The sequence below is a fragment of the Salvelinus fontinalis genome, chromosome 3 (assembly GCF_029448725.1).
Source record: "Salvelinus fontinalis isolate EN_2023a chromosome 3, ASM2944872v1, whole genome shotgun sequence".
In the NCBI taxonomy this organism is placed as follows: Eukaryota; Metazoa; Chordata; class Actinopteri; order Salmoniformes; family Salmonidae; genus Salvelinus; species Salvelinus fontinalis.
In genome coordinates, this window is record NC_074667.1 from 64,015,136 (window position 1) to 64,038,601 (window position 23,466).

At 44.9% G+C, this 23,466-nt stretch overlaps 1 protein-coding gene across 1 annotated transcript in view; it reads left to right on the plus strand.

Moving 5' to 3' along the window:
- Positions 1 to 16,194: 16,194 nt before the first annotated feature.
- LOC129851333 (sodium- and chloride-dependent GABA transporter 1-like) overlaps positions 16,195 to 23,466 on the plus strand; it is a 37,553-nt gene continuing 30,281 nt past the window's right edge. The window contains exons 1-8 of the mRNA XM_055917800.1: positions 16,195 to 16,638; positions 17,801 to 18,180; positions 18,480 to 18,611; positions 18,915 to 19,015; positions 19,420 to 19,529; positions 19,713 to 19,845; positions 20,184 to 20,318; positions 22,628 to 22,731. Coding sequence (XP_055773775.1) covers positions 17,955 to 18,180; positions 18,480 to 18,611; positions 18,915 to 19,015; positions 19,420 to 19,529; positions 19,713 to 19,845; positions 20,184 to 20,318; positions 22,628 to 22,731 — 941 coding nt within the window. The 5' untranslated portion in view covers positions 16,195 to 16,638; positions 17,801 to 17,954. The remainder of the gene's footprint in view (positions 16,639 to 17,800; positions 18,181 to 18,479; positions 18,612 to 18,914; positions 19,016 to 19,419; positions 19,530 to 19,712; positions 19,846 to 20,183; positions 20,319 to 22,627; positions 22,732 to 23,466) is intronic.

Sequence of the window (23,466 nt, forward strand, 5' to 3'; positions counted from 1 at the left end):
TGCTCTAAAGCGTACGGTCTCCACCAGTATCACCCTGATAATGACATTCTTGTGTGATGTTACTGTACTGATTTCTGGGGTGGTCCTGGGACGGGGTGAAAATGCTGTCGACCACCTAGCTAGCATTATCATCAACACAACTTATTTTCCTCTTTTGGGTGGAGATGATTCAGATCCAAGACCAGAGAATGATGCTTGTTGGCTTTGTCTGCTCTGTTTGTTTCTGACAGCTGTAACATGTGACTTTCACTTCCTCTCCAGCTCTGGGGTCAGCAGGGTCATTAGAGTAGGCGGGATTAGAGCAAAGACACACCTAGCCCAGAAGCCCAGCCCAAGGTGGCTCAGGGCTCAACCAAAGACACACCTAACCCAGGAGGCCAGCCCAAGGTCGGCTCAGGGCTCAGCCAAAGGCACACCTAGCCCAGGAGGCCAGCCCAAGGTCGGCTCAGGGCTCAACCAAAGACACACCTAACCCAGGAGGCCAGCCCAAGGCAGCTCAGGGCTCAACCAAAGACACACCTAGCCCAGGAGGCCAGCCCAAGGCCGGTTCAAGGCTCAACCAAAGACACACCTAACCCAGGAGGCCAGCTCAAGGCCGGTTCAAGGCTCAACCTCCTTATTTTAGTTCAAAGTGAAAACACAACACATGAAGTGGGGCGGCATAGGGTCATCCACTACCTGCAGATTCCTGCTTATATGGAGATTCTATAAAGTGAATGAAAGTGAATGAACCAACTGTGATAGACCCCTGAGGTACAGCTGCATAATGAAGCCTAATACATCTGGGACTTACATACACACGTAGATTATCACCAGCAGAGTCCATAGAGGGGCTGTAGATCCAGGAAGGGAGCATAACCAACCAACCTACCAACTGACCAAACGTCATACCTATTGTACCTACCTACCAGTGGAGGCTCCTAAGAGTAGGAGGGGTAGGACCATTCCTCCTCAGTGAATCCTCAAATATAAAAATAGAGAAACATTAAAAAAGTTATCCTTCATAGACAAAACGATACTAAATATATTCACGTCACCAAATAATGGATTAAAACACTGTTTTGCATCGAAGGTCTACAGTAGCCTCAACAGCACTCTGTAGGGTAGCACCATGGTGTAGCCGGAGGACAGCTAGCTCCCGTCCTCCTCTGGGTGCAATGACTTCAATACTAAACCTAGGAGACTCATGGTTCTCATCTCCCTCCATAGACTTACACAGTAATTATGACAACTCCCGGAGGACATGCTCCAACATATCAGAGCTCTTGCAGCATGAACTGACATGATGTTCACCCAATCAAAGGACCAGAGAATGAATCTAGTACTGAAAGCATAAGCTACAGCTAGCTAGCACTGCAGTGTATAACATGTAGTGAGTAGTTGACTCAGAGAGAGAGAAAGACAATAGTTGAACAGTTTTGAACAAATTCATTTATTCCTAAATTAATGAGATTCGAGTGGGAGCAAGTGTCACGCCCTGGCCTTATTATTCTTTGTTTTCTTTATTATTTTAGTTAGGTCAGGGTGTGACATGGGTAATGTTTATGTTTTGTTGGATTTGGGTGTTTATTTGGTAAAGGGGTTATGGGGTGTAATATATGGTTTTGTGTTGAGTGTAGATGTCTAGCGTTGTCTATGTTGGTGAGTGATCTAGGAGAGTCTATGGTTACCTGAATGAGTTCCCAATTAGAGACAGCTGATTTCGGTTGTCTCTGATTGGGAGCCTTATTTAGGGTAGCCATAGGCTCTCATTTGTTGTGGGTAATTGTCTATGTAAGAACGTTTGTAGCCTGTTTGTATGTGCACAACGTTTGTAGCTTCACGGTTGTTTTGTTAAAGTGTTTTTGTGTCGTGTTCATCTTCGTGTTGTTTAATAAAAGAAGATGGCTTATTTTCCAAAAGCTGCATTTTGGTCCGTCAATCCACCACACGATCGTGACAGCAAGCTATGTTTGGTGTATTTTTTTAGTACTTTCACTTAGCTAGTAGCTAGGTAGCTACTTTAGCCTACTCAAACACCCGGCTCAAACAAAGAGGGATGCTATGTTAGCTAGCTGGCTAAGTTGGCTAAGTTTTCAGTTTTTTGTCTTATTTCTTGTTTGTTTCACAACAAAAAATATTTTGCATCTTCAAAGTATATGTGTTCAAAGTGGTCGGCATGTTGTGTAAATCAAATGATACAAACCTCCCAAAAAATACATTTTAATTCCAGGTTGTAAGGAAACAAAATAGGAAAAATGCCAAGAGGGGTGAATACTTTCTCAAGCCACTGTATGAGATCTTCAGTTTCTTGGTAATTCCTCGCATGGAATAGCCTTCATTTCTCAGAACAAGAATAGACTGACGAGTTTCAGAAGGAAGTTATTTGTTTCTGGCCATTTTGAGCCTGTAACCAAACCCACAAATGCTGATGCTCCAGATACTCAACTAGTCTAAAGGCCAGTTTTATTGCTTCTTTAATCAGAACAACAGTTTTCAGCCATGCTAACATAATTGCAAAAGGGTTTTCTAATGATCAATTAGCCTTTTAAAATGATAAACTTGAATTATGTTACGCCCTGACCTTAGAGATCCTTTTTATGTCTCTATTTGGTTTGGTCAGGGTGTGATTTTATTTTCCATGGGACAAAAGATGTAACCCACAAATGTTTGCTTAGGTTTTTTTTTTGCCAAACTAACAATGTCTTACTGTATTTAAATTATTTTATTTGATTTCAACTAACTTATGTTTTAATTCAATTAAGTAATTCAAATTCTACATCAAACAATACACTCACTGGTACAAAATCTTGTCCGCAATATTATCACTTAAGTTAAAGGAAAACACTTGTCGTTCTCATACATTTTGTTTCTGATTCATAATCTTGCAAAAAAGGCAGATGGCCTATTCTATTATTTGTATTTTTATGTAGTGGCCGGGTATGGTTCTCAATCAGGAACAGCTGTCTATCGTTGTCTCTGATTGAGAACCATACTTAGGTATCCCTTTTTCCCACCTTTCAGTGTGGGAAGTTGACTTTGTTTGTGGCACAAAGCCTTAAGCTTCACAGTTTGTTTTGTACTACTTATTGTTTTGTTGGCGTCATTTAAAATGGAAGAAAATGTACGCTCACTACGCTGCACCTTGGTCCACTTCATTCAACAGCCATGAGAGAACTTCCCACCACCAAGGTACCAAGCAGCGTGGTAAGGGGGAGCAGCGCTAACTGGAGAAATGGACATGGGAGGAGATACTGGACGGTAAGGGACCCTGGAGGCAGGCTGGGGAGTATCGCCATCCACGGGAGGAACTGGAGGCAGCGAAAGCAGAGCGGCAGCGTTACGAGAGAACACGGCTAGCAAGGAAGCCCGAGAGGCAGCCCCCCCCCCCAAAATTGGGGAGGGGACACACGGGGAGTTTGGCTGAGTCAGGTTGGAGACCTGAGCCAACTCCCCGTGCTTACTGTGGCGAGCGTCGTACTGGTCAGGCACCGTTTTATGCGGTGGAGCGCACGGTGTCTCCAGTACACGTTCTTAGCCCGGTGCGCTACATTCCAGCTCTCCGCATCTGCCGGGCTAGGGTGAGCATCCAGCCAGGACGGGTTGTGCCAGCCCAGCTCTCCAGACCTCTAGTGCTCCTCCTCGGCCCAGTATATCCTGCGCCGGCTCTGCGCACTGTGTCTCCGGCACGTCTGCACAGCCCAGTGCATCCTGTGCCAGCGCCCCGCATTTGCAGGGTGAAGATAACCACCCAGCAGGTTCCAAGCGCGAGACCTCCAGTGCTCCTCCACGGCCCAGTGTATCCGGTGCCTCTGCCAAGGACAGGGCCTCCTGTATGTCTCTCCAGCCTGGTGAGTCCTGTGCCTGCGCCCAGAACTAAGTCTCCTGCTGCCCTGTGGCAGCTCCACGTACCAGACTGCCCATACGTCTCCTCACTCCAGTGATGATCCATGGCAAGAAGCCTCCACTGATGATCCATGGCAAGAAGCCTCCAGTGATGATCCATGGCAAGAAGCCTCCAGCGATGATCCATGGCAAGAAGCCTCCAGCAACGAGTCATGGCAAGGAGCCTCCAGCGACGTTCTCCAGTCCGGAGCCTCCAGCGACGGTCTCCAGTCCGGAGCCTCCAGCGACGGTCTCCAGTCCGTGGCCCCCAGCGACGGTGCACAGTCCGGGGCCCGCAACGAGGGTGCCCAGTCCGGGGCCCGCTACAAGGGTCCCCGCAGTGGTGGAGCGGGGTCTGAGCCGCCACCGCGGATAGTTGCCCACCCAGACCCTCCGCTATAGGTTCAGGTTTTGCGTCCGGAGTCCGCAACTTTGGGGGGGGGGGGGGGGGGGGGGGAGTGGTACTGTCATGTCCTGACCTTAGAGATGCTTTTTATGTCTCTATTTGGTTTGGTCAGGGTGTGATTTGGGGTGGGTATACTACATTCTGTTGTATTGTTTGTATTTCTATGTTTTGGCCGGGTAGGGTTCTCAATCAGGGACAGCTGTCTGTCGTTGTCTCTGATTGAGAAGTGGGAAGTTGACTTCGTTTGTGGCACATAGCCTTAAGCTTCACGGTTTGTTTTGTATGTATTTAAATGTATTTAAATAAAAATAAATAAATAATCAAATAAAATGTACGCTCACCACGCTGCACCTTGGTCCAACAGCCGTGACAGATTAGCTAACACAACGTGCCATTGGAACACAGGAGTGATGGTAGCTGATAATGGGCCTCTGGACACCTATGTAGATATTCCATAAAAAATCTGACATTTCCAGCTACAATAGTAATTTACAACATTAACAATGTCTACACTGTATTTCTGACAAACTTTATGTACTTTTAATGGACAAAAAATGTGCTTTTCTTTCAAAAACAAGGACATTTCTAAGTGACCCCAAACTTTTGACCGGTAGTGTAAAAATATGGACGAGCAATGTCAGTGGCTTAGACTTAAGATACAGTAAAATAGTATAGACAGTATTGTCACGACTTCCGCCGAAGTCGGCTCCTCTCCTTGTTCGGGCGGTTGACGTCACCGGCTTTCTAGCCATCGCAGCTCCATTTGTCATGTATCCATTTGTTTTGTCTTGTTCCCTGCACACCTGGTGTTCATTCCCCAATCAATCTACATGTATGTATTCCTCTGTTCCCCATCATGTCTTTGTGTGAGATTGTTTGTGTTACGTGTGTATTGTTGACGTGCCAGACTGGTTTGTTTTTTCCGTGTTCTTTTTTCACGAAGATGTTTATTGTTAAACATAATTCTTGTGGCTGCTTTTGCGTGTTTTGCACTTTTGCCTCAATAAAATGTGCGCCTGGTTACAAATCTCTGCTCTCCTGCACCTGACTTCGCTACTGTTACGTTCCCCAGTTTCTGTGTTGTAGTTTGTATTTGAGTGTGTGTGTTTCAGGAGATGGCTTCCTGAAATTCTCCCCAAGCAGCTGATTGGTCGGCCCCAATTGATGATTGGAGAGCTGACCCTGCCCACGGGCTATAAAAGCCCGTGTTCTGTTCAGAAGAGAGAGAGATCATAGGCAGGCTTAGATCATTGTAGGCTGAGATCATTGCTGGAGAGATTGAATGTTATATAGATCATTGCTGAGAGAGGAAGTTGATGGCTGAGGGTTATAGCATGCTGGTCGTTGGTATGTACTGTGTTAGTTGTTGCTGGGAGCAGTTGGTATGTTCTGTGTGAGATTGTTGCTCAGATAGAGCTTATTTGATGTTCTTGGTTTCTTAGTTAGGAATACCTAGGATAGGATAAAGCAATCCTTCTGACACCCCCCCCCTTCCCTTAGAAAGATTTAGATGCACTATTGTAAAGTGGCTGTTCCACTGGAGGTCATAAGGTGAATGCACCAATTTGTAAGTCGCTCTGGATAAGAGCGTCTGCTAAATGACTTAAATGTAAATGTTAGTTTGTTTGAGTATTGTTTGATATTCTGTTTCATTTGTTCCCAGGGGGGAAGGGGAATGCTTAGGGAAGATACCCGCGGGCATACATATACCCGTAGTATATTCACTGTCTAGGCACGCTAGGTAAGACCTGGGCGGACCACCCCCTGTATTTTGGTTAGCGCACCAGGCGGTGCTAAGTTAAGTGGGTAGGCAGGTTAGATAGGAGAGGGGGAAGCTTTGACATTTACTTTCTTTGCTTTGGTTCCGTCCAGCCCCTTTTCCCCATATTACCGTGTAAAGGAAATAAATCCTAGTAACGGTAAATTCTGCCTTTGTCGTCCTTTCTCACACCTACAGTCCCATACCTCTTTCACTTGACGGGGAGTTGAGTTGTAGCAGGGTGTTGCGTTCCCTCTTCTTAGAGGCGTGCGTAACAGCTACCAGTACACACACATCTGACAAGTATATACAAATGAGATGAGTGCAATATATGAAAGATATGTAAAACATTTTAAAGTGACATTATTAAAGTGACTAGTGTTCCATTAATTAAAGTGGCCAATGATTTCAAGTGAGTGTATATAGGCAGCAATATGCTGTAATAAGGCCATACATTTTTTTATCATCCTCCCTCATCTTAAACGTCACCGACCGCTTCTGCCACCTACCTACATACCTTCCGTGCTGTTGCCTAGCAACACATCTGCAAATAATACCACTACAGTATTTAGTTCCTGCTTTGATTTTCCACTCAGTTAATTAAGTAGCTATCCTCTTTCTTGTTGACTAAGGTGAGTCATGAACTCTCTTATAGATGATGTAATTTATCATAATGGATTGTTGTTGTGAAAAACATCCATTGAATAGTTATCAATTATACGATCACAGATAACAACATCAACAACAACAACAACTGTCTTCTATGAATAAATTTCATGGGTAAATAGATTATGCAGTGAAAAATGTAATCTCATTTTCTGTCTCTCTATGAATCCGTCAGTGGTGTATTGAGGACCAGGCAGGCAAGTGGGCTGAGGACGGCTGAGGGATGGCTGAGGCTGGCTGAGGGAGGCTGAGAATGGCTGAGGGAGGCAAAAGGTGGCTGAGGGTGGCTGAGGGAGGCAAAGAGTGGCTAAGGATGGCTGAGGGAGGCTGAGGGTGGCTGAGAATGGCTGAGGGTGTCTGAGGGAGGCAAAGGATGGCTGAGAATGGCTGAGGGAGGCTGAGAGTGGCAAAGGATGGCTGTGGATGGCTGAGGGAGGCTGAGAATGACTGAGGGTGGCTGAGGGAGGCTGAGGATGGCTGAGGATGGCTAAGGGAGGCTGGGGGAGGCTGAGGATGGCTGAGGATGGCTGAGGGAGACTGAGGATGGCTAAGGGAGGCTGCGGATGGTTGAGGATGGCTGAGGGTGGCTAAGGGAGGCTGAGGGAGGATACAGGGGCAGAGAAAGCCTCCTATCTGACCGACTGCCTCCTAACTGACCGACTGCCTCCTACCTGACCGACTGCCTCCTACCTGACCGACTGCCTCCTACCTGACCGACTGCCTCCTACCTGACCGACTGCCTCCTGACCGACTGCTTCCTACCTGACCGACTGCCTCCTGACCGACTGCCTCCTACCTGACCGACTGACTCCTACCTGACCGACTGCCTCCTGACCGACTGATATCTGCTACCTACCTGACCAACTGCTACCTACCTGACCAATTGCTACCTGCTACCTACCTGACCAACTGCTACCTACCTGACCAACTGCTGTCTGCTGCCTACCTGACCAACTGCTATCTGCTACCTACCTGACCAACTGCTGTCTGCTGCCTACCTGACCAACTGCTATCTGCTACCTACCTGACCAACTGCTATCTGATACCTACCTGACCAACTGCTATCTGATACCTACCTGTCCAACTGCTATCTGCTACCTACCTGACCAACTGATATCTGCTACCTACCTGACCAACTGCTGTCTGCTGCCTACCTGACCAACTGCTATCTGCTACCTACCTGACCAACTGCTATCTGCTACCTACCTGACCAACTGCTATCTGATACCTACCTGACCAACTGCTATCTGCTACCTACCTGACCAACTGCTATCTGCTACCTACCTGACCAACTGATATCTGCTACCTACCTGACCAACTGCTATCTGCTACCTACCTGACCAACTGATACCTGCTACCTACCTGACCAACTGATACCTGCTACCTACCTGACCAACTGATATCTGCTACCTACCTGACCAACTGCTACCTACCTGACCAACTGCTACCTACCTGACCAACAGCTACCTGCTGCCTACCTGACCAACTGATACCTGCTACCTACCTGACCAACTGCTATATGCTACCTACCTGACCAACTGCTACCTACCTGACCAACTGCTACCTACCTGACCAACAGCTACCTGCTGCCTACCTGACCAACTGATACCTGCTACCTACCTGACCAACTGCTATCTGCTACCTACCTGACCAACTGCTACCTGCTACCTACCTGACCAACTGATACTTCCTACCTACCTGACCAACTGATATCTGCTACCTACCTGACTAACTGATACCTGCTACCTACCTGACCAACTGATATATGCTACCTACCTGACCAACTGATATCTGCTACCTACCTGACCAACTGATATCTGCTACCTAACTGACCAACATCTACCTCCTACCTACCTGACCAACTGCTATCTGCTACCTACCTGACCAACTGATATCTGCTACCTACCTGACCAACATCTACCTGCTACCTACCTGACCAACTGCTACCTGCTACCTACCTGACCAACATCTACCTGCTACCTACCTGACCAACTGCTATCTGCTACCTACCTGACCAACTGATATTGGCTACCTACCTGACTAACTGCTATCTGCTACCTACCTGACCAACTGCTACCTACCTGACCAACTGCTACCTGCCTGACCAACTGCTACCTGCTACCCACCTGACCAACTGATATCTGCTACCTACCTGACCAACTGATATCTGCTACCTACCTGACCAACTGCTACCTACCTGACCAACTGCTACCTGCTACCTACCTGACCAACTGATATCTGCTACCTACCTGACCAACTGATATCTGCTACCTACCTGACCAACTGCTTCCTACCTGACCAACTGCTACCTGCTACCTACCTGACCAACTGCTACCTGCTACCTACCTGACCAACTGATATCTGCTACCTACCTGACCAACTGCTACCTACCTGACCAACTGCTACCTGCTACCTACCTGACCAACTGATATCTGCTACCTACCTGACCAACTGCTATCTGCTACCTACCTGACCAACTGCTACCTGCTACCTACCTGACCAACTGATATCTGCTACCTACCTGACCAACTGCTATCTGCTACCTACCTGACCAACTGCTATCTGCTATCTACCTGACCAACTGCTACCTGCTATCTACCTGACCAACATCTACCTGCTACCTACCTGACCAACTGCTATCTGATACCTACCTGACCAACATCTACCTGCTACCTACCTGACCAACTGATATCTGCTGCCTACCTGACCAACAGCTACCTGGTGACTACCTGAACCAACAGCTACCTGCTGCCTACCTGATCAACAGCTACCTGGTGACTACCTGACCAACAGCTACCTGGTGACTACCTGAACCAACAGCTACCTGCTGCCTACCTGATCAACAGCTACCTGGTGACTACCTGACCAACAGCTACCTGGTGACTACCTGATCAACAGCTACCTGGTGACTACCTGATCAACTACTGCGTTGTTTCGACGTGATGATTACTTGGTGAAATCTTTTGTTGATTTCAAATTGAATTCACGTTAGGTGACAACTCAACAAAAGGTAAGTCAAAACTAAACGTGGAACTGGTGTCTGTGCCGAGTGCAACTACAGGATGACGTTTAGGACACAGCCTGTTAAGTCACGTCAATAGAGCCCAAGCCTGGTCTTAATCACAGCCTGTTATGTCATGTCAATACAGCCCTAGCCTGGACTTAATCACAGCCTGTTATGTCACGTCAATACAGCCCTAGCCTGGTCTTAATCACAGGCTGTTATGTCATGTCAACACAGCCCTAGCCTGGTCTTAATCACAGCCTGTTATGTCATGTCAATACAGCCCTAGCCTGGACTTAATCACAGCCTCTTAAGTCATGTCAATAAAGCCCTAGCCTGGTCATAATCACAGCCTGTTATGTCATGTCAACACAGCCCTAGCCTGGTCTTAATCACAGCCTGTTATGTCATGTCAATACAGCCATAGCCTGGTCTTAATCACAGCCTGTTATGTCATGTCAATACAGCCCTAGTCTGGTCTTAATCACAGCCTGTTATGTCATGTCAATACAGCCATAGCCTGGTCTTAATCACAGCCTGTTATGTCATGTCAATACAGCCTGTTACGTCACGTCAATAGAGCCCTAGCCTGGTCTTAATCACAGCCTGTTATGTCATGTCAATACAGCCTGTTACGTCACGTCAATAGAGCCCTAGCCTGGTCTTAATCACAGCCTGTTATGTCACGTCAATACAGCCCTAGCCTGGTCTTAATCACAGCCTGTTATGTCATGTCAATACAGCCCTGGCCTGGTCTTAATCACAGCCTGTGATGTCATGTCAACACAGCCTGTTACGTCACGTCAATAGAGCCCTAGTCTGGTCTTAATCACAGCCTGTTATGTCATGTCAATACAGCCCTGGCCTGGTCTTAATCAAAGCCTGTTATGTCATGTCAACACAGCCTGTTATGTCACGTCAGTGATGTCATCATGTCTTCCACAATACTTTGCTGAAATGCGTATTCATCCAGACAGTCCTATTGTAATATAAATATACGTATGGAGTATCAAAGGTCTATTTGTGTATTTATATATGTGTATATGTGGATATTTGTCCCAAACCTCTCTCCAAGTTAGTGTGGCTAGCTCATAGGCCCTCCTTCTGAGTTACATTTCCATATATCATCAGTTTTTTTAAACACAGCTGATTTTGTTGCAAACTACTGTCTTCATAGATATGTTAAATGTTAATTATCATTAGGAGTAAATTCTCTCTGCCATTTTCCATCTGCTTGTGTTATGACGGAAAACCCCATTGGTGATTCTACTGGCGTCGACGTGGGATCGTTTTGCACCAACGGTGGGTATAGCTGAATACCAAAAAAGACCTCAGAGAGATGAGATTATCGCCACCTACTGTAATTATATGGTTCAATGCACAGTGGCACTATCACGTGCCCCACCACCAAACGCTTGCCAAACACTTTGAGTCTGTGACATTACGCATCCCAAGTGACAACCTATTCCATACATAGTGCAGTACTTTACACCAAGGCTGGCACTCTATTCCCTATATAGTGCACTACTTTCGACCAGAGCCCTATTCCCTATATAGTGCACTACTTTCGACCAGGGCCCTATTCCCTATATAGAACACTACTATAGACCAGGGCCCTATTCCCTATATAGTGCACTACTTTCGACCAGAGTCCTATTCCCTATATAGTGCACTACTTTTGACCAGAGCCCTATTCCCTATATAGTGCACTACTTTTGACCAGAGCCCTATTCCCTATATAGTGCACTACTTTAGACCAGGGCCCTATTCCCTATATAGTTCACTACTTTAGACCCTAGCCCTATTCCCTATATAGTGCACTACTTTCGACCAGGGCCCTACGCAAGAAATAGGGTTCCATTTAGGACGGCAGCAGATGGGAAGCCAATGAGGGGTGAGCTAACCTACTAATGATACGAAATTAAATGTAGCATTTCTAAACCCCACATGGTTGTTTCTCCCTCTGGGGATGGGGTTAGCAGAGCAGAGCAGAGAGAGAGAGAGAGAGACACCACCGCCACATGCCGGCCCACCTGGTGCCCACCTGCAGCCAGCCAGAGGACGTGTCCCAAACGGAAACCTATTCACATAGGTAGTGCACTGCTTTTGACCAGGGCCCAGAGGGAACTATGTAGGGAATAGGATTGCCAGTACTGGTGTAAAGTAGTGCACTATGTAGGGAATAGGGTGCCAGCCTTGGTGTAAAGTAGTGCCAGCCTAGGGTGTCAATTGGGATTTAGTCTACACTTCTATGCCTTTATAGTGCAGCAGATCAGAAACCACAGCTATTGGCTTCCTACACTACTACACCACGGGAAGAGTCTATTGGCTTCCTACACTACTACACCACGGGAAGAGTCTATTGGCTTCCTACACCACTACACCACGGGAAGGGTCTATTGGCTTCCTACACTACTACACCACAGGAAGGGTCTATTGGCTTCCTACACTACTACACCACAGGGAGGGTCTATTGGCTTCCTACACTACTACACCACAGGGAGGGTCTATTGGCTTCCTACACTACTACACCACAGGGAGGGTCTATTGGCTTCCTACACTACTACACCACGGGGAGGGTCTATTGGCTTCCTACACTACTACACCACAGGGAGGGTCTATTGGCTTCCTACACTACTACACCACAGGGAGGGTCTATTGGCTTCCTACACTACTACACCACAGGGAGGGTCTATTGGATTCCTACACTACTACACCACTACACCACAGGGAGGGTCTATTGGCTTCCTACACTACTACACCACAGGGAGGGTCTATTGGCTTCCTACACTACTACACCACAGGGAGGGTCTATTGGCTTCCTACACTACTACACCACAGGGAGGGTCTATTGGCTTTCTACACTACTACACCATGGGGAGGGTCTATTGGCTTCCTACACCACAGGGAGGGTCTATTGGCTTCCTACACTACTACACCACGGGGAGGGTCTATTGGCTTCCTACACTACTACACCACAGGGAGGGTCTATTGGCTTCCTACACCACTACACAACGGGGAGGGTCTATTGGCTTCCTACACCACAGGGAGGGTCTATTGGCTTCCTACACTACTACACCATGGGGAGGGTCTATTGGCTTCCTACACCACTACACCACGGGGAGGGTCTATTGGCTTCCTACACTACTACACCACAGGGAGGGTCTATTGGCTTCCTACACTACTACACCACGGGGAGGGTCTATTGGCTTCCTACACTACTACACCACAGGGAGGGTCTATTGGCTTCCTACACTACTACACCACAGGGAGGGTCTATTGGCTTCCTACACCACTACACCACAGGGAGGGTCTATTGGCTTCCTACACTACTACACCACAGGGAGGGTCTATTGGCTTCCTACACTACTACACCACAGGGAGGGTCTATTGGCTTCCTACACTACTACACCACGGGGAGGGTCTATTGGCTTCCTACACTACTACACCAAGGGGAGGGTCTATTGGATTCCTACACTACTACACCAAGGGGAGGGTCTATTGGCTTCCTACACTACTACACCACAGGGAGGGTCTATTGGCTTCCTACACTACTACACCATGGGGAGGGTCTATTGGCTTCCTACACTACTACACCACGGGGAGGGTCTACTGGCTTCCTGCACTACTACACCACGGGGAGGGTCTATTGGCTTCCTACACTACTACACCTCGGGGAGGGTCAATAGGCTTCCTACACTACTACACCACGGGGAGGGTCTATTGGCTTCCTACACTACTACACCACAGGGAGGGTCAATTGGCTTCCTACACTACTACACCACGGGAAGGGTGTATTGGCTTCCTACACTACTACACCATGGGGAGGGTCTATTGGCTTCCTACACCACTACACCACGGGGAGGGTCTATTGGCTTCCTACACCAGGAAGTAGGAAACTACATCTCTGTGTTAGGCTGTGAAGGCATCGTGCTACATCACACCGTTCAACCAGGAAACTACATCTCTGTCCCCTTCCTCCCTACCTTATATCTACATTAGTGGGCACCGCTAAACTAACAATGCGTTTAAACCCTCCACCATAAAAAAATATATGTGGAAAAAAGTGAACAAGGATAGAAGCAAGAAAGTAAGTAAGGACAGTGCCCTCCACACAGCCTCCCAACTACAAACACTCCCAGCATGCACTGAGAGAGAGAAGTAGATGTTATAACAGCTGTCGTGGTAGGTTATATCAGCTGTCATGGTATGCTATAACAGCTGTCGTGGTATGTTATAACAGCTGTCGTGGTAGGTTATAACAGCTGTCGTGGTAGGTTATAACAGCTGTCGTGGTATGTTATAACAGCTGTCGTGGTATGTTATAACAGCTGTCGTGGTAGGTTATAACAGCTGTCGTGGTAGGTTATAACAGCTGTCGTGGTAGGTTATAACAGCTGTCGTGGTAGGTTATAACAGCTGTCGTGGTGGTATATAACAGCTGTCGTGGTAGGTTATAACAGCTGTCATGGTAGGTTATAACAGCTGTCATGGTATGTTATAACAGCTGTCATGGTATGTTATAACAGCTGTCGTGGTAGGTTATAACAGCTGTCATGGTATGTTATAACAGCTGTCATGGTATGTTATAACAGCTGTCTTGGTATGTTATAACAGCTGTCATAGTATGTTATAACAGCTGTCGTGGTATGTTATAACAGCTGTCGTGGTAGGTTATAACAGCTGTCATGGTAGGTTATAACAGCTGTCATAGTATGTTATAACAGCTGTCGTGGTAGGTTATAACAGCTGTCATGGTAGGTTATAACAGCTGTCATGGTATGTTATAACAGCTGTCATGGTATGTTATAACAGCTGTCTTGGTATGTTATAACAGCTGTCATAGTATGTTATAACAGCTGTCGTGGTAGGTTATAACAGCTGTCATGGTAGGTTATAACAGCTGTCGTGGTATGTTATAACAGCTTTCATGGTATGTTATAACAGCTGTCGTGGTAGGTTATAACAGCTGTCATGGTAGGTTATAACAGCTGTCATGGTAGGTTATAACAGCTGTCATAGTATGTTATAACAGCTGTCGTGGTAGGTTATAACAGCTGTCGTGGTGGTATATAACAGCTGTCATGGTATGTTATAACAGCTGTCGTGGTAGGTTATAACAGCTGTCGTGGTGGTATATAACAGCTGTCATGGTAGGTTATAACAGCTTTCCTTGTATGTTATGACAGCTGTCTTGGTAGGTTATAACACCTGTCATGGTATGTTATAACAGCTTTCGTGGTAGGTTATAACAGCTGTCATGGTATGTTATAACAGCTGTTGTGGTATGTTATAACAGCTGTCGTGTTTATCTTTCCACATTGGTTTTAAATCTGTGCTTTGTAGTCCAATGAAATGAGTTCCTATCAGAGATGAAGGACCAGAAGCTGTGATAAGGCAGAGAGAGTGGTACATACCTGAATAAGACCTCACAATCCAAATGAGTGGGTGACTGTGGGTAGGAAATTAGAAACATTGTTGGCGCCAGGTGATTTGGGCAATCGGGTCATAGATGAAATCATCTATTCACCATTTGGTATGCATGGACTTCAAGCTTTGAAGAATAGAGAGTGGATAAAACACCTAATCCCCATTCTAGCTGAGTGAGCCAATCAGAATGGAACACAGCAGAGGCCATCTTTCTGTTTTAGCTTTTAATCTCTTCGTCTCTGCACTTTTCCAAGTCTCAAACTCACTGAGGCCCAATCTCCCTGTGAGACACTATAGTGTCTACTAATCAATATATTAATTTGTCTCAACATTTTTGGGGTTCAAATCAGCTTTTAATGTCTGTTTTTCCTCTGTCGCCGGGGATAATATATTTCATGAGACAGCGGATTAAAAAGATTACAGGCGCAGTTTTTTTTCAATTTATCTCCCACCCTCAGACTAGCTTTTATTGACGGGTTCCTCTTATCACAATTTGCCAGCAACCACAGCATGATTGGCATCTGCCTCCATTTCTGCCACTCTGGGAATGGTTGGTTTCTCTGACATAAACAGAGGAAAAACTGTGGACGCACAACCAGGTTTCGAAATTGCACCTGCTGTATTCTACTATTTTAACTCTCAACGGTAAATTGAGACCCCGACTGAATTCATTGGGGGGTGGGGGGGGGGGGGGGGGGGGGGGGATTATGTGCAGGGAGACGCATGTGCCCAACCTGGAATAAGTCCCCAATGTGTAAATATCCCTCCCCCATCAGAAATTACAAAGTAAAGCTTTTCAACATCATAAAACTAATATTTAAAAAAAAATGTAAATCCAAATACCATTCCAAATGAAGTGGATTAATGGAACAATAAAATTGTTTCTGGGAATATCAACACGGTTAAGGGTATGATACCTTTACTATATGTGAGCAATAACGTAAAGCTAACAAAATGTTAAGTCATATAACTGTCTGTGTGTCACCCCATCAATTCGTGTAGAAAAAATAAATCTCCAAGTTGATGAAAAGAGACTATGCAAATTAAACCACGAGACAATAAGATGCTCCTTTCTCAAAACCACAGCGATCTCAGTGGTGGAAATGTTGGACACGGGGAGGGTCGACTTACAGATGACATTGACGCTATGTAGATGAGAACGGGGGATTTGTGCTCCGTGTAACCACCCTGGCCGCTGAAGATAGACGGTGTTACGAGGTGAAGCTGCTGCCTTTTTTTCGTGGTGTTGGTTCTCCGCTCTGCTCTCCTCTGCTTGGCTCTCTCCTTCGGCGTCACCAAGCTAACGGACAGCACCACTCACACCTTATTCCTGCTTTCCTGCAAACTCACCTTTCCCATCAGGATCGTCGTTTAGTTCTGCTTATCTATCTCTAAAAAATATTTTGATTTTGGTCTGCCCGGTTAGAAGCTTCACGAACACAACTTTTAGAAGAACGTACGGAATACTATACCATGTCCCACAATTCTGGTTGTCACAGCAGTTTGATTGTAAGTACAGCATTTACCGTTTAACAGTGTGGGAAAACTTCATTGTGATGGTCAGAACAGTGTGAACCCATTTGGAGATGCGGAGTTGCGTCTCTGTGGGGAAAAACGGTGTTTCAGATGTTTGCGCACTGAGTAGCCGAGATGATTCGCCTACATTTGATAAATCAATGATATATATATATATTTTTTTTTTTTATCCATGCAACTTCAAAGAGAGTGATAAATCACATCCTTCTACATTTGATTCGTTTTTTTGAAGTTCCATAATTCATGGAATATCATCAGCAAATGTGAAAGGAAGCGTCGGAGAGTGACTGACGCGTCAAGCTTGTCGCTTTTGTTTCCGGGCACTTATCCATCTCCATCTCTTTCCATAAATGTCAACTAGCTGATGGGAAAAACGGGGAATATTTCACCATTATACTACAGATATAGAGGCACGGTATTATTCAAACAAATAAATGCCTAAAAACACCAAAAGCATGACGTTGCCTAGCCAATGTTTCCACAATACGCACAATGCGTTTTGACTTGTAACAGGAACGATTTTTTTTTATTTTTAAATCAACCAGTTTACTTTTGTCTCACATTTATTATGAATAATTCAAGAAAACTATATTAAAAGTATTTAACCTCGGATAATTAACAGACAAGCTGATGTATGTTAATATGAATGCTTTGCATTCCGTTTTTATTTATAACGTTACACTCATTTGGAGGCATACATTCTAAGCCATAGCGTGTGCATGAATGTCATTTATCTTATGTTTTTGTCAAATTGATGGTTGAGTTCCGCTACAATTAACCATTCAAATGGTGAATAATTGGACAGCGGTGATGGTCTCCTCCTCTTAACAGTATTAAATAACCTGTCAGCGGAATGTGTGCTGTTTAAAAGTTGTATAAGGGACACATTGAGAGTAACGACGCTGTAAATCAACGGTCCCTGGCTGTTTAAAAAGCACCACAGGGTCCTCGTGTGATCTCTTGTCCCCTGCGCCAACAAAGTGACTCAATTAAAACTCTTCAAAACGGCCCATTTTCAGCGCTATACTTTAATTTGGATAAATCCCGTGTTAATGCAATATTATGTAAATATTTAGTGTCCTATCATTATTTTAAATGTCCTATTTGGTAACATTCTCTTGTTCTTTTTTTCCAGGTTCGCTTTTAACTTCCTCCGTGTTCCCGCTCCTTCACATCCAACGGTCCATCGGTAAAGAACCGCGGAGCTGCTGTCTACGTGGATCAGTGGGGTTAAAATCTTCCAACCGCCTGCCAGCCTTGCCAGGAAATCTAAATCTAATCAGAGAGACATGGCGACTAATGGAACTAAAGCCTCGGATGGACACGTTTTAACGGAGGTGAATGCGGAGCCTAATGACAAACCCAAAACCTTGGTCGTTAAAGTCCAGAAAAAGGAACTTCCCGAAAGAGAAAACTGGAGTGGAAAATTTGACTTTCTCCTGTCTTGCGTCGGGTACGCAATTGGACTCGGAAATGTCTGGAGATTTCCTTATCTATGTGGGAAGAACGGAGGAGGTAATCAAGATGTCGGCGCTTTTCCGTGTTTTCAAAAACAGAAGGAGGCTTAAAACTTGACCCTTCAAACAGGAAATGTATTCTGGGTCACTCATTTAAATAATCTAAATGGTCCTTTTTCTCTCCAGATTGAGCGTAATTATCATTAATTTTAGGCGCAGCAGTGTGATGCAAAAATATTGTCTTAATCTCTTAATCTCTTTGTATGATTTTAAATGTTCCCGGTATATCAATGCAAATGGTCACTTTTATTCACCATTACATTTTTTTGTTTACTTACCTTTTCACCTTCCATTCAGGGGCCTTCTTGATTCCATACTTTTTGACGCTCATATTTGCTGGCATGCCCCTGTTTCTGCTCGAAACGTCCCTCGGTCAGTACACATCGATTGGAGGGCTTGGGGTGTGGAAACTGGCTCCCATGTTTAAAGGTAAATCAAAAGCCTACATTTAGAGGTTCAACTGAAATACTTCTCAATATATACCGACAATTAGCTCTCCTCATCCAATACTCTTTTTGCTGGTTGTCAATAAACAGATACAAATATCTTTAATTTCAGTGCATGTCTCCTCTCCCCGTTGTATTACAAATCAAACCACATATTTAATATAACTAGCTAAAGCTATTTTATGTATTTTTTTTTCTTCCAATTATTCAAGGTGTCACATCATTTCATGTTATATTACCTGACGGTATATTACATTCCTAATTCTACGCTTCCCTGCTGTTCTAGGTGTTGGCCTGGCCGCTGCAGTGCTTTCTTTCTGGCTAAATATTTATTACATTGTCATCATTTCCTGGGCCATATACTATCTCTGGTCATCCTTTACTTCTGTGAGTATGATGGATATTACTGCTTTTCTATGAAAAAGTTATAAAGTACAAAAAATAAAAAATAAAATAAAAAAAACGAATTAATGTGAGGTTATTGCATTTCGTTCACTGGGAGGTTTTAAAAAGGAAAAGCACATTTCCCTGATGAATGTCTTTAAGTAGCATGACTGAGGACTGAACGAGCAGGGGGCATAGGCCCCCTTTTCGGTGTTATCCATTTGAATGCTGAAAAGAAAGAAATACTGTTTCTTTTATGTATAGTGAATTCAAAAGATATCGAATTTGGCCATCAGTACCCTTTCAACAAAAAAAATGTGGTGCATGTCGCCTGGGTGAAAAGAGATGGGCAAAATGACAACACGTGAGAGAAAGAAAAAGAAAAAACTCTGTCTTTGTTATTCCAGGAGCTGCCATGGCAATCGTGTGGAAATTCTTGGAATACAGAGCGTTGTTACACCAACTACAGCATCCCGAACGCAGCCAACCTCACCAGCGCCGTTCAGGAATTCTGGGAGTAAGAACATGTATTTTGTAATATTTATTAAAAGTTTGGTTGTCTTTTTGGCTCTGGTTAGACCAAACCAGTGTAGAAAATAATGAATGGGGTTGATGAAAAAGGATGTATAAACCAATTGTATTGATTGGTCGATTGATTGGTTGGTTGATAGATTGGTTCATTGGTTGATTTGTCCTATAGACGTAACATGCACCAATTGACGGACGGTCTGGAGAAGCCTGGGGAAATCAGAGCGCCTCTCGCCATCACGCTGGCCATCGCCTGGGTCCTGGTTTATTTCTGCATCTGGAAAGGTGTGGCATGGACCGGCAAGGTAAGAGGCTGCCACCGACTAAATCCAGAGAGTAGAGGCTAAACCGCACTGAGGAATCTTGACATTGGATTTTGGCAGCCATATTGGATTTTGGCAGCCATATTAGATTTTGGCAGCCGTATTGTATGTTGGGGGGGGGGGGGGTCCAGCATGTCCCCTGGCTTATTTGCAAAAGTAAGAGACATGGCTTTAGATTCAAAATCGATTTAAGAAACATTTGACTGGAAAAATGGCAGTTAGTCCATGCATGGGTCCTAACTATAGTAATGACGTAAGGTGGGTGCCATAGCTCCATTGTCTTGTATTTTAACAAGTCTCTCCCTCCCTCCCTGTATCAGGTGGTGTACTTCTCAGCCACCTACCCCTACGTCATGCTCTTCATTCTCTTCTGCCGTGGCATCACTCTCCCCGGAGCCATCGATGGAATCCTCTTCTATATCACGCCCAACTTCGAAAAGCTCAAGGAATCAGAGGTAGCTAGTCTTTATCAGTGAGCAGATACAGAGGTAGCTAGCCTTTATCAGGGAACAGATACAGAGGTAGCTAGTCTTTATCAGTGAACAGATACAGAGGTAGCTAGCCTTTATCAGATACAGAGGTAGCTAGTCTTTATCAGATACAGAGGTAGCTAGTCTTTATCAGATACAGAGGTAGCTAGTGTTTATCAGATACAGAGGTAGCTAGCCTTTATCAGGGAACAGATACAGAGGTAGCTAGCCTTTATCAGATACAGAGGTAGCTAGTCTTTATCAGATATAGAGGTAGCTAGTCTTTATCAGATATAGAGGTAGCTAGTCTTTATCAGATACAGAGGTAGCTAGTCTTTATCAGATACAGAGGTAGCTAGTCTTTATCAGATACAGAGGTAGCTCGTCTTTATCAGATACAGAGGTAGCTAGTCTTTATCAGATACAGAGGTAGCTAGTCTTTATCAGATATAGAGGTAGCTAGCCTTTATCAGGGAACAGATACAGAGGTAGCTAGCTTTTATCAGGGAACAGATACAGAGGTAGCTAGCCTTTATCAGATACAGAGGTAGCTAGCCTTTATCAGTGAGCAGATACAGAGGTAGCTAGCTTTTATCAGTGAACAGATACAGAAGTAGCTAGTCTTTATCAGTGAGCAGATACAGAGGTAGCTAGTCTTTATCAGATACAGAGGTAGCTAGTCTTTATCAGGGAACAGATACAGAGGTAGCTAGTCTTTATCAGGGAACAGATACAGAGGTAGCTAGTCTTTATCAGATACAGAGGTAGCTAGCCTTTATCAGCGAACAGATACAGAGGTAGCTAGTCTTTATCAGATACAGAGGTAGCTAGTCTTTATCAGATACAGAGGTAGCTAGTCTTTATCAGATACAGAGGTAGCTAGTCTTTATCAGATACAGAGGTAGCTAGCCTTTATCAGATACAGAGGTAGCTAGTCTTTATCAGATACAGATACAGAGGTAGCTAGTCTTTATCAGATACAGAGGTAGCTAGTCTTTATCAGATACAGAGGTAGCTAGTCTTTATCAGATACAGAGGTAGCTAGTCTTTATCAGATACAGAGGTAGCTAGCCTTTATCAGGGAACAGATACAGAGGTAGCTAGTCTTTATCAGATACAGAGGTAGCTAGTCTTTATCAGATACAGAGGTAGCTAGCCTTTATCAGATACAGAGGTAGCTAGTCTTTATCAGATATAGAGGTAGCTAGTCTTTATCAGATACAGAGGTAGCTAGCCTTTATCAGATATAGAGGTAGCTAGTCTTTATCAGATACAGAGGTAGCTAGCCTTTATCAGTGAACAGATACAGAGGTAGCTAGCCTTTATCAGTGAACAGATACAGAGGTAGCTAGTCTTTATCAGTGAACAGATACAGAGGTAGCTAGTGTTTATCAGATACAGCGGTAGCTAGTCTTTATCAGTGAACAGATACAGAGGTAGCTAGCCGTTATCATATACAGAGGGGACTAGTCTTTATCAGGGAACAGATACAGAGGTAGCTAGTGTTTATCAGATACAGCGGTAGCTAGTCTTTATCAGTGAACAGATACAGAGGTAGCTAGCCGTTATCATATACAGAGGGGGCTAGTCTTTATCAGGGAACAGATACAGAGGTAGCTAGCCTTTATCAGATACAGAGGTGGCTAGTCTTTATCAGATACAGAGGTAGCTAGTCTTTATCAGGGAACAGATACAGAGGTAGCTGGTCTTTATCAGATACAGAGGTAGCTAGTCTTTATCAGATACAGAGGTAGCTAGTCTTTATCAGATACAGAGGTAGCTAGTCTTTATCAGTGAACAGATACAGAGGGAGAATGGATGCTGATTGCTGTATGTGATGCTGTGAGTATCAGTGTGTTTTGACTTGCAGTGAGTTTTGACTTGCAGTGAGTTTTGACTTGCAGTGTGTCTTGACTTGCAGTGTGTTTTGACTTGCAGTGTGTTTTGACTTGCAGTGTGTTTTGACTTGCAGTGTGTTTTGACTTGCAGTGTGTTTTGACTTGCAGTGAGTTTTGACTTGCAGTGTGTTTTGACTTGCAGTGAGTTTTGACTTGCAGTGAGTTTTGACTTGCAGTGAGTTTTGACTTGCACTGCGTCTTGACTTGCAGTGTGTTTTGACTTGCAGTGTGTTTTGACTTGCAGTGTGTTTTGACTTGCAGTGTGTTTTGACTTGCAGTGCGTATTGACTTGCAGTGTGTTTTGACTTGCAGTGAGTTTTGACTTGCAGTGAGTTTTGACTTGCAGTGAGTTTTGACTTGCAGTGCGTTTTGACTCTCTGTCTCTGTTCTCGTCAGGTGTGGTTGGATGCTGCCACTCAGATCTTCTTCTCCTATGGGCTGGGGCTGGGATCACTGATTGCTCTGGGAAGCTACAACCCATTCAATAATAATGTTTACAGGTAGGTTATAATCTACGACACCGTTCAATAATCATATTTACAGGTAGGTTACAATCTACAACACCGTTCCATCCAGCTCTCTGCTATCGGTTTATATTCTGCCTCTGCCAATGAGAGAGCAAGTGAGACAGAAAGCGAGACAGAGAGACAGAGAGAGACAGAGAGAGAGAGCAAGTGAGACAGAGAGAGAGACAGAGAGAGAGACAGAGAGAGAGAGAGACAGAGAGAGAGAGAGAGAGACAGAGAGACAGAGAGAGAGAGACAGAGAGAGAGAGAGAGAGACAGAGAGAGAGAGAGAGCGAGAGAGAGAGAGAGAGAGAGAGAGAGAGAGAGACGGAGACAGAGACGGAGAGGAGAGAGAGACTTTTGAGAGTGTAGTGTTTACTAATGTTTTTCATGTTTGTTTCCCTTTTTCTTATTGTCTATTCTATTTGCTTTGGCAATGTAAACATATGTTCCCCATGCCAATGAAGCCCTTTTGAATTTAATTGAATTGAGAGGGCGGGAGAGAGAGAGAGAGAGAGAGAAAGAGAGAGGGGGTAGGAGAGAGAGAGGGGGTAGGAGAGAGAGGGGGTTTTAGAGAAAAAGAGATAGAAAGGGGGTGGGAGAGAGAGAGAGAGAGAGAGACAAAGAGAAAACACATCTCTCAGCTGTCACATCATCTCTGTCTCTCTCCTATGTTCAACCCTGGCACCGAATGAACAAACACCCCATTTCTGAAATGAATAGGTCAGT